The sequence below is a fragment of the Stegostoma tigrinum genome, chromosome 3, assembly GCF_030684315.1.
Source record: "Stegostoma tigrinum isolate sSteTig4 chromosome 3, sSteTig4.hap1, whole genome shotgun sequence".
NCBI classification, from domain to species: domain Eukaryota; kingdom Metazoa; phylum Chordata; class Chondrichthyes; order Orectolobiformes; family Stegostomatidae; genus Stegostoma; species Stegostoma tigrinum.
The window spans coordinates 106,104,160-106,118,395 of record NC_081356.1 but is presented as its reverse complement, the minus strand read 5'-3'; the positions used below and the strand labels follow the sequence as shown (position 1 = coordinate 106,118,395).

The following is a 14,236-nucleotide window of genomic DNA, read 5'->3' as shown; positions in this document are numbered from 1 at the left end:
AACCTTTTCTTCTGGTTAACCTTGATGTATTAACAAACTACAAATGCATGAGCTGTGCAGATTTTAGTTTGTGGTAGTAAAAGTTTTAAGAAGTGATATCTCACCTTTTGGTTATTTGGGAAATGAACCTCCAATTATTAGTTATCACTTTAATTGGAGGGGAATGACGAAAAACACAACACAATGCATTATGCCAGCTTTAAAGCTGATTTTTTTACATATACATTTAAGCGCTAACCCCATACTGTTGGCTAAGGTGGTGTTCCATGCTAAAGACAATTGCTCGCTTACAAGATGAAATGTTTAATTCTAATCAACTTAGCTAATAATTTTTTTTTTAAAATTGAGACGTGCAGGCAGGTTGGCAATGCTGGATCATCACGCATAGCAAGTTGACAAAGACTCAAATGATAATTTTCACTGGATTCCACCATGCCAGACAAATTTACAACTTGCTCAAGGACTCTTTTGAATATTTTTATTTGAAGAATTACAACACTTGGCTTCAGGTTTATTTGCTCGGGTTGGCCAGGCTATTGCCAATGGTTAACAAAAACTTGTTTTTACAGCCATATTTTGAATCAGCTTAAACTGGAACAGAGACCCATAAGAAAAGTTATAGCAGGTTTTAAAACATGCAACACAGGGACCGATCTGGCAACATGGTGTACTCCTCACCTCAGGATCTTAGTTTGAAAACTGTCTCAAACTGGCTGACATTAGTCAATCCTCACCGAGCAAGTCGCGTCATTTGTAAATGTTTAAACAGCTTCTTACTGAGTTTCCCTTCAATCTGAACAGGCTTGTCAGAAAGAGGAAGCCAAACTGGAGCAGGAAGGCATCCTTTCCTGCAATGGTCAAGAATTTCTCAAAATAGAAATACTAAGAAGCAGTAATGATGGAAGCTGCATGAAGTGCCCCAATTCGAACTGATTTAACTTTCTAATTTTATAAAATAGCATCTTAAATTTGTTCTGGTTCTGCAATCTAATTACACAAGGTAAAATTTTTCAACAACCATTTTTCCGGATAAAGTTCAGATTTTGAACCCCCCAATGATTTTAAGCAAACTTGAAGATAAATGTAATCATTAGTGATGTAAAGTAAGGTGGAGACAGACAGAATTTTGGTCCCATGGCTGAATCGAAGTATAAGCAGAATGGATAGTAAAGTGGAGCTACGGTTAATGATCGGCCACGATCTTATTTTATGGCAGAATAAGCACATGGAGCTGAATGGTCTGTTCTTGCTCCTGTCGCTTGTGTTCCTATTAAACGCATGAATCTCTGTGCAATAAATCTGTGTGCGCACTCAGGTGGACCTGGATAATAACCAACACGCCAAACTAGACCAATTCCTTCCCTTTGCACTGTCTCAACAAGGTGGATTCTAGTGAAAGGCAAGTGCGATGCAAGTTTTGAGGTCACCTGCTTCACTCAGACTGATTTTAATAATGGCTCATTTTCTTTAAGGGATGTCATGTAGACATGTTTCAGAATAGCACTTCCTGGATCAAACAACTATTGATTGCAGAAGGGAGCACTGTCAATTATTGTTATCAGGTAGAAGGTGAACCAGAAGACGGCAGACATAAATCAGGGAAGAGGATTCATTACGAGAACATAATGAAATGTTATAAGTGATAAATGCTCACTTAATACCTCTGTGTATTATGCTCCCAATTAACCTCAGGTGGTATCGCTGCTCACCGTGCCACATTGCAAACAGTAGGCTCAAGAGGGAGAGAGTTATTAAGTGGCTGCATATCAATGGAACACTGGGTGGTTCAGTAGCACAATGCATTAAACAGCAACGTGCTGGCAGTGTGCAGTTCAGAGCTGCCAAGCCAGAGTTTCATCTACATGAGCTACTGAATAGAGGTCGTGCACCTTCTGTAGACAAGGAAAACCCACGAAGATTGGTGTTGCCTATTGCTGTCCTGCATCGCCGTTGGTTAAAAGCCTCTGCCAACACACACACACACACACACACACACACACACACACAAAGAATGGCTGCCAATGCTTGTGGAACTGCAATTCCATTCAAATTAGCGTAGTTAGAAATGCAAAAGCTAAGTGGGAGATGGAGAGTTGCCAAGCAAAATCTTTTGAAGGATTTCCCTATTTTAAAATAATGAATGCAGAAATAGAACAGCATAACCAATGAATGCACAGCAGGAGAAAGATTATTGTGTTCATTCAAAGCCTTTTCAAACAGACCCATTTAAGAACAGAAGCTTTGGTATTAAACATTTACATCAACAGCATCGAAACAAAAGGCTAGTCTGAGCACATTCACTTGGCGCACATTGCTGACCATGCCAGGCTACTGTAAAAGAACAAAACAATGAAATCTTTGTTAACCACCTCGAGGAGATATTCTGCCTGAGAAGAACTCCGGATAGGTTTGAAATATTCATGCAATTTGCCCAGATCAGAAAATATATGATGCCAGTTTGTAAACTAGGACGTGTTTTAAATATATAATTTCAAATCAAAGGAACAGCTTGAAGTTAAAGATTTACATTTCTAACTGGAAATAAGCTGTGTGCACGCATGTGCACGTGACCGAATGACGTAGGGATAGGTTAAATGGAAAAAGTTACTTTGTTTCAATAGATCACTCCTATTTTCGCAGTCAGTGAGAAAGCAGTCCTTACATGAAATTAGAACAGAACAAAGACTCGCAGGAGACAAAGGGTGTTCTTGATTTGACATCATTGTGCCAGAATTATGAATGGTATCTGTACTCGGAGGGAAAAGTGCAAATTCAGAAGACGTTGTTGGTAAAGCTGGTAGAGATAGGCAGTGGGACGCTGTTACATTTCCAGATCTGTTCTCTAAGTGCAGGTTGAGGAAATCTATGAATCTGAACAAATTCCTAGGAGCTGAGACACGTGCTGTCAGAAAATTGAATGACCATTCAGAAAATTGGAATGAATACAAGAGTTTCAATTAAACCCCACATATGCACCAATTCTGTTTATAAAGTTGGCTTAAAGTCCACATGCTTAGGAGATGTAGGCTGAAATCGTCTTGTGGTTTCAGAATTATCTTCAGGCAAATGCAGAGTCAGTGAGCTATCCATGTTGTCTCTTCCATGGAAGGTCTGGCAATCCACAAGGTACTGGCAAGGCTCCCACCTTGCCTTTCTCTGGAATCCTGGGCAGAAGTGCCCCCTAGAGGGGGCTGCTGCACAGAAGCAGCTGTGGCTTCTGCCAGAAGAGCACCCCTGGAGTCCCAGGATCATGAAAGAGCCAAGACTAAGGCAAGCCAAGTGGGGGGAAAAGGGATCTCTTGATTTGGGTTTCTTTACAAGGTCACCCTTATGCCTCCAATGCCCTGGGGAAAATAGCCCCAGTCTATTCTGCCACACCCTAGAGCTTAAATCCTTCAACTCTGGAAACATGTTGTCAAGAAAGGAAGTATACTGACAAAAATCAAGTATTCATTGGATTTCTTCCTGAAGTAGAATAATAGAATCCCTAAAGTGCAGAACAAGGCCATTCACCCATTGAGTCTGCACCAACCCTCCAAACAGCAACCCCCTGAGACTCAACAGCCCCGTAACCCTGAATTTACCACTGTTCATCCACCCATCCTGCATTGTTCTGGACACTATGGGGTAATTTACCACGGCAAATCCACCTAGCCTGCACATCTTTGGAGGAAGCCAGAAGATTCTTTTGGAATCCCACGCAAACACAAGGACAACAAGCAAACTTCACACACTCATACCATTTCCCGAGGCTAGAATTGTACCCTGGCCCCCGTGCTATAAGGCAGCAGTGCTAACCACTGTGCCACCATGATGTAATTGTTTTTAAATAATAATGTTGTGTCAAGGCTTGGAGCTACTAACTTCTAGGCTTTCTCTACTATTGTGACAGGGCCCAATCTTTCCTTTTCTAGGCATGGAACAGAAAGACAGGACACAATCCAATTAGTCATCCAAAATAAGTGGGTACAGGGTACTGCCGTCACTGATGTCATGAGAAGTTATTTGCAAGCAGGGCTCACTTCTCTGATGTTAAAGACTGCACAGTTATCAGATGGACAGCTATCAGGTAGTTATAAACAGGAGGAAGTTAATTGGGGGGCAAAAAGATCCAATCATATTTCAATGGATGAATTTTAAATGGTAACATTCCACAATCCACTTTAATTTGACTTAGTACTGTCGCATGCACCAAGGTACAGTGAAAAGTGTTGTTTTACGTGCTTTACAGGCAGGTCGCACTATCCAAGTGTATCAGGGTAACAGAACAGAGCGCAGGGTGCAATGTCACAGCTGCTGAGAAGGTGCAGAGAAAGATCAATGTTAACATTAAAGAGGTCCATAACATCTCAACTGCAGAAACCAACAACTAAAGCTGAAAGACTATAAACAGATTAGCAAGGTCAATATTTAGTGCTGATCAACGCTTAACGATGAATAAATTGTGGAGATTGAGTTGATACAATAGGGAGTTGAACAATTCTTGGTATGGAACAGAGACACAACTACATAGAGGAAGGAGCAAATTCTGCAACGATGCAAGCTGGGGAGATCAAGTGGCAATTGTGTAAACATTGGAACATAGGATCAGGAGGCCATTCAGCCCCTCAAGCTTGTTTCACCATTCAAATGAATCATGACAAATCTGTGGCCTAACTCAATGTACCTGCCCTTCAGATACATGCAAGCATCTTTGCTTAACATAAGTGTATTTATCTCAGTTTTAAAATTAACAGTTGATCTAGCATTGGCTTCCATTTATGGGAGAGAGTTCCTCTTTACCAACCTTAATGCATAGAATGGCTTCCTAACATTCCTCCAGAATGGTCTGTGCCTAATATTTAGACTATGCCCCCTAGTTCCGTTAAGCTTCTAAATTCTAGAGAAAACAGACCTAATTTGCATAATACCTCCTCATAACTTAATCCTCATGTAAATGTATGTTGTACTCCCTCCAAGACGGATATATGCTTCCTCAGGTGTGCTACCCAGATCTGCTCTCAATGCTCCAAATGGGGTCTAACCAGGAATTTTGTATAGCTGCAGCGCAATTTCTGTGTTCTTGTACTCCAGTCCTCTATATATAAAGGTCTTTGCTCTGGTCTTTTGGGCAAGTTATATATACTAAATACACAGAAGCTTCAGTACATTATGGATGTACAATGAGTACACAGCAGTCCATCAGATACTGAGTGATAAAATACCGCGTTCTAATTATTGCACATATTCACATCAGCACAAGACTTAAGAGAACTGAACTAATGCAAGCTCAGGAAAACAGGGGTTTATTAAAAACGCTTAGTCTCCGACAGGAGATGGAAGTGATGCACAAGGCAAAATATATTGTTGATTCAGCAAAAAAAAGGATAAGCCACAAAGGAAAAATGCATTCAAGTAGAACTTAGCATCATGAGAAAGCAGTGAGTGTTGATGTTTTTCAATCTCAAAACTTGGTCAAAGGCAAATACTTTAAGAAGCCTTTTAAATGTTGAGGGAGAAAAGGTGATGGGGGGTTTGGGAAAAGAATTCCAAAGTATGGAGATGAAGGTGCTGAAGGGAACCAATGATGTTTTGGATTGGAGAAGACAAGGAAAGGAATAGGCAAAGGACTAGAGTCAGAAGACATGAATGGGAGTGGTGAGCTAGCAGTTCCAGATAGAAGGTACTACAAAGTAATGGAGAAACATGGAGACTCCAATTAATATAAAATTCAACTAGGATAAGGAAGTCGACATAGGCCAACAACCTTGAAGCCAGTGGGTAAATACGTTCAATTTGGGACATGTTACAGTCTGTGAAGCTTTGAATGAATTGGAATTAACAGAGGGCAGATGAAATCAGACAAAGTACAGGAGAAGCCAAGTGTAGTTAAAGTTTCACCAACAATGCTGAAAAACTAGAATTATTTAAAAGCATGTTCAGTTAGACTTCAATTAAACTGGATGACTCAGAGCTGGCAGGTTTAATTTAGTCAAACCAAACTAGTTCTAAACAATACCAGTTTGAGATAATTTGAGATAACATTAAGATAAAATGAGCAAAGTATCTAGGCAACATAATCTTAGCTTATTAAAAAGCCATAAACACCTTAAAAGAATCTCCCACACTTTTAACAAGGGACTTTGAACAACATATTCCCCAGTTTTAACAAGCACCACTGTTATATTTATTCCTAAAGCAAGCTGGTAGCATCTAGCTACTGGATTTTGTTAACACAGATGACTTGCAAACCTGTTTCTGCAATGCTTTTACTATGGGTAGACAGTTTTAAATCAACCTGAAGTGACACACCTCTGGAGCAAGTGGGACTTTAACCCAGCCTTTTGGTTCACAGATAGAGAGCACTGCCACTGTGCCACAACAGCCATGGGTATCCTTGGTCCAATCTATCCAGAACTACGTTGCTGATGCAGTACCTGCAAATTTGAACTCTCAGTGTCACTCCAAACAAAAGGACAGTGATTCAACGCCACTGTTAATGTTCCCTTTCTACTGTGGCGCAGTACAGATATTTGCACAGGTAGAGCTTAAGCTTTCAGTGCAGTAATCACCCTGGTGCCTTAAAGAACAGAATCCTTCAGTGGATACTTGCAGATCACAAGTAGATGGCATTGCTTACAGTGAACAAACATATGCCCAATGTATTATCACTTCTTTACAGCAATGAGAAGAAAAGCACTTAAATAGTAAAAACACCACAAGTTATGGCAAACTTATTTTGGCTGCAGATCATTTAACTGAAGCTAGTAAAATGGCATGAAAGACCACCAAAACATTGAATTAAATATATTTCTTATTACAACAAAGCTTCAGACCCAGTACATTCTTTAGCATGAAGAATATGTACTTCCACTTTTATAGCATCAGCTGCATCTTGATTATATCTCAGCCCATTGTCTGCCGAAACTCTCATTCCAGCCTGCCATCCCACATTATAAAGTCTCAAAGCCTCCTGGTTTACCCCAACCTCACCATCATCAATTTAATTTCCCCTTTAAATGCTCGGTCATCCAAACTTAGTTCAGGTAGTAGATAGACAGCAAAATATTATTTGGAGCAAATTCCATCTTGATCAGCAATGATTTCAAAAACCTTTCAAACTATATTTTTGTGTAATGTGACAGCACAACAAAATCTCCCCATCTCTGCTCCCTGATCTTTATTATATCAATCTGTCACCGCTGTCAAAGGTAATTACTCACTAACATAGGAAATTCCATGCCACTGGTCATGGATTCTGGGGGCCCTTCTGTGTGGCTAATAAGCTTAATCTTAAAGCCTCATCTCTGACCACTTAGGTCTGTCCAGGTGAAGGAATTGGTTCACGGCCTTGAGATTGTTGGCATTCCTTTCTCTGGCTCCTTGTTCGTACTTCCTCCTCCCAAAGGGTGTCCTCAAAGAATTGTTCCCCTTCATACAGAAACTTCCTCCAAGTCAGTTTCTTCTGAATGAGGATCTCCCATGCATTGACACCCGGGTTGCATTTCTTGACAGAAGCTTTCACGGAGTCTTTGAAATGCTTCCTTTGAGCGCCTTTTATTTGAGAGTCTTCCTTGAGTTGGCCAATGATAATTTACTTTGAAACTCAAGAAACCCGAGGACTTGCATCCATCCACAGTATAATGTGAAATCTTGCCTTAAACCACCTAGGCCAGCTACCCTACCTAAAGCTTCTCCAAGTCCCTTAACACACGTTCTGACCAATTCTTTTTCCACCTCCTCTTAGCTCTCTTCTGTTCAGTGTCCATTTTAGATTGATTAAGCCTTTGCAAAGTATCCTTTGTTAAAAATTTGCACCATATAACTAGAAATTGCTGTTTGCTCTTATTAATATCATACCCACGACGGCTCTATTAAAGAAAAACAAGTATCCCCTTTTGAGTAACTTTTTCAATACTAAGCACTGACACATACCGAGTGAGTATTTATAATTTCTTCAATGGAGATGTAAATAACCGGTTTGCTTAGTGTTACCATGTCAGAGTATTCATCAACATTGAATTTTTCTTCTGGTTCTGGTACATCACAGGCTAATTGGAAAAAATTCCTGCAAGGCATAGAAAAGAAAGCAATTGGTAAGGAGCCAGAGGATTCAATCATTACACAATGTTCTAGTTTGGAATGAACTATTGCCTGCAGATCAAAATCTTTGAAAAACTATAAAATCCAACAGTAATGATAGGATCCCCATTTATTGCAGCAGGTCAAGTAGCACTTCCTGGTATCGTTCTGAAGAAGGGTCACCGGGCCAGAAATGTTAACTGCTTTCTCTCCACAGATGCTGCCAGATGTGCTGAATTTCTCCAGCAATTTCTAATTTTGTTTCTGTTTACCAGCATTTGCAGCTCTTTGTTTCTTTCTTCCCCCCCCCCCCCCATTTATTTCTGTTCACCACAGCTGTATTTCAGAACTTGTATCGTGGCTCCCAAATGTAGCTTATCCAACAGTTACTTAACAGAGGCATTTCCTTAAATCCTCTAAAGATGATAGAAACCTTCTGTAGTGCAGTGTCAAGTTCTGACATAGTCTGTAATACTACAAAAAAAAACTGCAATTGTACATGCAGCTCATTATCAGGTCGCTAGAAGCAACCACAAATGTTTCACAATTTAAAGATATTTTAGTGACTGGTTAAAAGTATTTTGGTCTGAAATTTTCCAATGGCATAGCGCTTCCCTGTTGTTGAGAAGACAGGAAGAGGCTGATGTCTAGTCCTGTCCTGAACAGGCAGCACTACCTTTGCAAGGGTGGGAGTTGTAAGTAGTGGAAAGTAGATTGGGGCTAAGTTCCAAAATGCATGCCTGCAGTTCATAGAGATAGCTGTCAAACAAAAACGATGTGCCGATGCCAGTGTTGGACTGAGGTGGACAAAAATCAGACATCACACGATACCAGGTTATAGTCCAACAGGTTGATTTGAAATCACAAGCTTTTGGAGCACCGTTTCTTCATCAGATGAATTAGGAAAGCTTGTGATTTCAAATATAAAATAGCAGGTCTAAATTTTGCTACGTGCTTTGGAGGGGAGAGATAGTCTCCAGGAGATACGGCACTGGATGTGTTCCCGTGACACCCTAACAGGAGTCGAGCGCCCTTTTGGAGATGTAAAGTGCCATTTGGACTGCTAAACATAGACATGAACATTTATAAACTGTGCAGAAACTCATTGGAAATGTCAAGAACAGATACAAAAACATCTGAAATGCCTGGAAGCTAACAATGCAAAAAAAAAGTCTCATTACAGTGTTTAACATAAAAATCATTACTTACTATTTCACTGTCTGCTGGTATAAGCTTGATGGCTACCATTACTACAATAGTGCTGCATGGCTGATTTCACCATTTTAAGCATCACAATGGGGTGCTTTGCATTTTCAGTTTGACTGATTTGTTAGAGAGGCTTTGAACAGGGACTATGGCCTGATTCCAATAAAACCTCACTTTGCGAGAACAGTACAAGAACAAAATCTAGGGCACTCCTTCCCAGATTAACTTTAGGGAACCAGGAACCACCTTGATTCAGTGCTTCCAACCTCAGACAAATGGAACATATAGTCAAGAGGAAGAAGGAAGCTTACTTAAGGGTGGGGAAGCAAGGATCGGACAGGGCTCTATCGGTCTACTAAGGTAGGCAGGAAGGAACTGAAGAATGGATTTAGGAGAGCTAGAAGTGGGGATGAGAAAATCTTGGCCGGTAGGATCAAGGAAAACCCCAAGGTGTACCATACCTATGCAAAGAACAACAGGATGGCCAGAATGAGGGTGGGGCCAATCAGGGATAGTGGAGGGAACTTGTGCAGAGTCAGAGGAGGTCCTTAATGAATACTTTGCTTCAGCATTCACCAGTGAGAGGGACCTTGACGTTCATGAAGACAGCATGAAACTGGCTGATATGCTTGAACAGGTTGATGTTAGGAAGGAGGATGTGCTAGAAATTTTGAAAAACATGAGGATAGGCAAATCCCCTGGGCCAGATGGGATATACCCAAGGTTGCTACGGGAAGCAAGGGAAGGGATTGCTGCCCCTTTGGCAATGATCTTTGCATCCTCACTGTCCACTGGAGTAGTACCAGATGATTGGAGGGTGGCAAATGTCATTCCCTTGTTCAAGAAAGGGAATAGGGATAGTCCTGGGAATTACAGACTGGACAGTTTTACTTCTGTGGTGGGCAAACTACTGGAGAGGATTCAGAGAGATCGTATTTATGATTGTTTGGAAAAACACAGTTTGATTAGAAATAGTCAGCACGGCTGTGAGTGGGGCAGGTCATGCCTCACAAGCTTTACCAAATTCTTTGAGGATGTGACAAAACACATTGATGAAGGTAGAGCAGTGGATGTGGTGTATGTAGATTTTAGCAAGGTGTTTGATAAGGTTCCACATGGCAGGCTCATTCAGAAAGTAAGGAGGCATGGGATTCAGGGAAATTTGGCTGTCTGGATACAAGACTGGCTGTCCAATAGATGACAGAGGGTGGTAGTAGATGGAAAGTATTCAGCTTGGAGCTTGGTGACCAGTGGTATTCCGCAGGGATCTGTTCTGGAACTTCTGCTCTTTGTAATATTTATAAATGACTTGGATGAGGAAGTGAAAGGGTGGGTTAGTAAGTTTGCCGATGACACGACGGTTGGTGGAGCTGTGGATAGTGTGGAGAGCTGTTGTAGGTTACAATGGCACATTGACAGGATGTAGAGCTGGACAAAAGTGGCAGATGGAATTCAACCCGGAAAAGTGGGAAGTAATCTATTTCGGAAGGTCAAATTGAATGCAGAATACGGGGTTAACATCAGGATTCTTGGCAGTGTGGAGGAACAGAGGGATCTCGGGATCCACGTCCATCGATTCCACAAAATTGCCACTCATTGCTAGGGTTGTAAAGTAGGCGTATGGTGTGTTGGCTTTCATTGGCAGAGGGACTGAGTTTAAGAGCTGAGAGGTTATGCTGCAGCTCTATAAAACTCTGGTTAGACCACACTTGGCATATTGTGTTCAGTTCTGGTCACCTCATTATAGGAAGGATATGGAAGCTTTAGAGAGGGTGCAGAGGAGATTTACCAGGATGCTGCCTGGACTGGAGGGCAGGTCCTATGAGGAATGGTTGAGGGAGCTAGGGATTTTTTCATTGGAGCGAAGACGGATGAGAGGTGACTTGATAGAGGTAGAGAGATGATGACAGGCATAGATAGAGCGGATAGTCAGAAACTTTTTCCCAGGGTGGAAATGACTATAACGATGGGGCATAATTTTAAGGTTATTGGAGGAAGGTAAAGGGGATATATCAGAGGCAGGTTCTTTACACAGAGAGTGGTGGGCGTGTGGAATGTGCTGCTGGCAGTGGTAGTGGAGTCAGATAATTTAGAGCCTTTTAAGCAACTCTTAGATAGGCACATGGAGGATAGTAAAATGTAGAGTATGCAGGGTAGTTTGATCATAGTAGGATAATCGGTCGGCACAACATCGTGGGCTGAAGGGCCTGCACTGTGCCATACTGCTCTATGACCATTGTTCACAGTTGCCGGGTCAGAGAGCCAGAACTCCTTGTCCAACAGCAGCAATTCAAGAAGGCAGTTCAGCAACATCTTCTTCAGAGCAATTAGGAATAGGCTACAAATGTCTATGTTCTGTGAATGGATTAAGCTCAGTACAAAATTAAGAAGAAGGATGGTTGAAAGTAGTTACAAAAGGATGAATTTTAATGTAACTTTAAATAATGTCAAGTGGGAAACAGAGGGGTTTAGGGAATGAATTCCAAGGGAGTTGTTAGCTCCACCATTAACGATGGTGCAGGGGAGCAGTGAAGTGGAATGAACGCCCGAGTATTGCATGAACGGGAAAGAGGATGGAGGTGATTTTTGGGGTGGAATCGAGTGAGTAATTTGAAGAAGAGGACAGTGGCAACCAGGGTCAATGAATGTGTTTAGACAGATGATTGGCAAGCAGAGTTTAGGACATTGAGAGTTAAAGAATGGAAGGCTGCTCGAGAAGATGTTGATGAAATAGAGTCCAGATGTGATCCTGCAGCAGCAGGAAAAAAAGGAGGAATGGAGGTGCACTAGGTCACAGATGCGGAAGTCAGAAGTCTTGGAATAGATAGAACATGAGGACTGAAATCCTTCTCGGAATTGAACAGAAGCCCAAGCTTTCACACAGCCTTGTTCAGGCTAAGCATATAGGTAGGGAAGGTGACATGAAAATAAATGAGCAAGTTTTCGGATTGGATCGGACTAAATAAACACTTTATCCTGTAACTGGGCGGGGTGTGGGTTGAGAACAATTACCCATAGGGGAAGTACAATGTCTATACATTACCACATCTGGCGTTCACACGGGTGCCTTTTCTGACATCCTGTCTAATAATTTTCACAGATGTCCTTTATCCAATATCCAAAAAGACTTTTTTAAATAACTCAGTGAGTCAGAAAATGAAACATAAAAAGCAGCTTCTTTTTCCATGACTCGTTTTTAACACTAGTGTATTGTGACTGTACTACAACCTCCACATCAGAAAATGAACCTTCAGACACTAAGAGTTCCCCGGGGGTTGAAAAAGCCACTTTGGCAGTTTTACAGAAAGTGAGCAAGGCAAAGCTTTTGGAACTGTCAACCAAGCTGGGAGTTGGGGTTTCCTTTGTCCATCAGATAATTGTAGCACTAGCTCAACATTTACAAATACCAGAAATGCCACTGGAATGGCTAAAATTCAATTGCGAATGAAGCAACTTGAACACGAAAAAGGAAATGAAACCAAATGAATTACGATCGAAAGCAGAAGAAAAGCATAAAGGGAGGATAGCTCTAGCAGAGAAGGACAGGCAAGTACAGCCCTGGCAGAACAAAAAGATAAGGAAAGGAAGGCCCTTGCAAAAGAAAGCGAGAAAGAAGAGTTTTTGAAATTCAGAGGTTGGAACTGAAAATGCAAAGTTGACCTTAAGATTGCGTTGTTAGGAGGTGAAAGACAGAAGTAGTGATGAAGTCAGTGATGGAGAGCAATCCTATTGTAGCCAAAGGTCTGGCAGTGATCTGTTTAAATATATCCAAGCATTGCAAAAGTTCAATGAAAAAGATGTAGAAGCCTCTTTCATTTCATTTGAGAAAACGCCCAAGTAAATGAAATGGCCAGTAACTATGTGGGTATTGTTGATACAAACAAAGTTGAAAAGGTACAGTGAGTGAAGTATTTGCAGAACTATCAGAACAGGTGTCTGGAGAGTATGTGGAGGTGAAAATAAAGCCATCTTAAGGAGCTAGTACCAGAAGCCTACAGACAATGTTTTAGCAATCCAGGTAGGGAATTTGGTCAAACAGACATTCACTTTGAAAGGATCAAAGTAATTTTGCTAAGGTGGATAAAGGGCATTGAACATAGATCTAACATCTGATGCTCTTAGAGTGACAATTAGATCAGATTAGATTAGATTCCTTACAGGGTGAAAACAGGCCCTTCGGCCCAACAAGTCCGCGCTGCCCCTTGAAGAATCCCACCCAGACCCATCCCCCTATAACCCACTCACCCCTGAACACTATGGGCAATTTAGCATGGCCAATCCACCTAGCATGCACATCTTCGGACTGTGGGAGGAAACCGGAGCACCTGGAGGAAACCCACGCAGACATGGGGAGAATGTGCAAACTCCACACAGACAGTTACTCAAGGCTGGAATTGAACCAGAGTCGCTGGCGCTGTGAGGCTGCGGTGCTAACCACTGAGAGCCACCGTGCCGCGCCTGGAGTTGTTCAAAAATTCATTTGCTGAAGGAGTGAGAACTCGTATGGAAGAGCAAAGAGAGTTAAGACTGCAAGATTAGCAGCTGAAATGGCAGATGAGGAGGAGTTGGTTCATAAATCAAAGCTTGGCTTCCGACATCAATTTCAATCTGTGAGAGATAGAAGTTGGGGAAAAAAGAAAAATCCTCAGGTGGTAAGGGAAATGGAAAAACAAACAAATTGCAGGAAAAGCCCAGCAGGTCTGGTAGCATCTGTGAAGAGAAATCAGAGGTAACGTTTCAGGTCGAGTGTCCCTTCCTCAGAAATTCTGGGTAAGAGTCACCTGTACCAAAATGTTAACTCTGATTTCTCTCACAGATGCTACCAGACCTATGAGCTTTTCCAGCAATTTCTGTTTTGTTTCTAATTTATAGCATCCACAGTTCTTATGGTTTCTGTTAAGGTAAAAAGAGATCTCTTTGAAGATAGCAAAGATGGTTTACTACAGGGTAAATAGAAATACCAAGGGGG

At 41.5% G+C, this 14,236-nt stretch overlaps 1 protein-coding gene across 3 annotated transcripts in view; it reads right to left on the bottom strand.

The window, feature by feature from the left end:
• The window catches only part of iqgap2 (IQ motif containing GTPase activating protein 2), a 328,015-nt gene that overhangs the window by 45,502 nt on the left and 268,277 nt on the right, over positions 1-14,236 (bottom strand). For all 3 annotated transcript variants that reach the window (XM_048527158.2, XM_048527159.2, XM_059644808.1), the window contains one exon: positions 7,915-8,047. In XM_048527158.2, the coding sequence (XP_048383115.1) occupies positions 7,915-8,047 (133 nt within the window). The remainder of the gene's footprint in view (positions 1-7,914; positions 8,048-14,236) is intronic.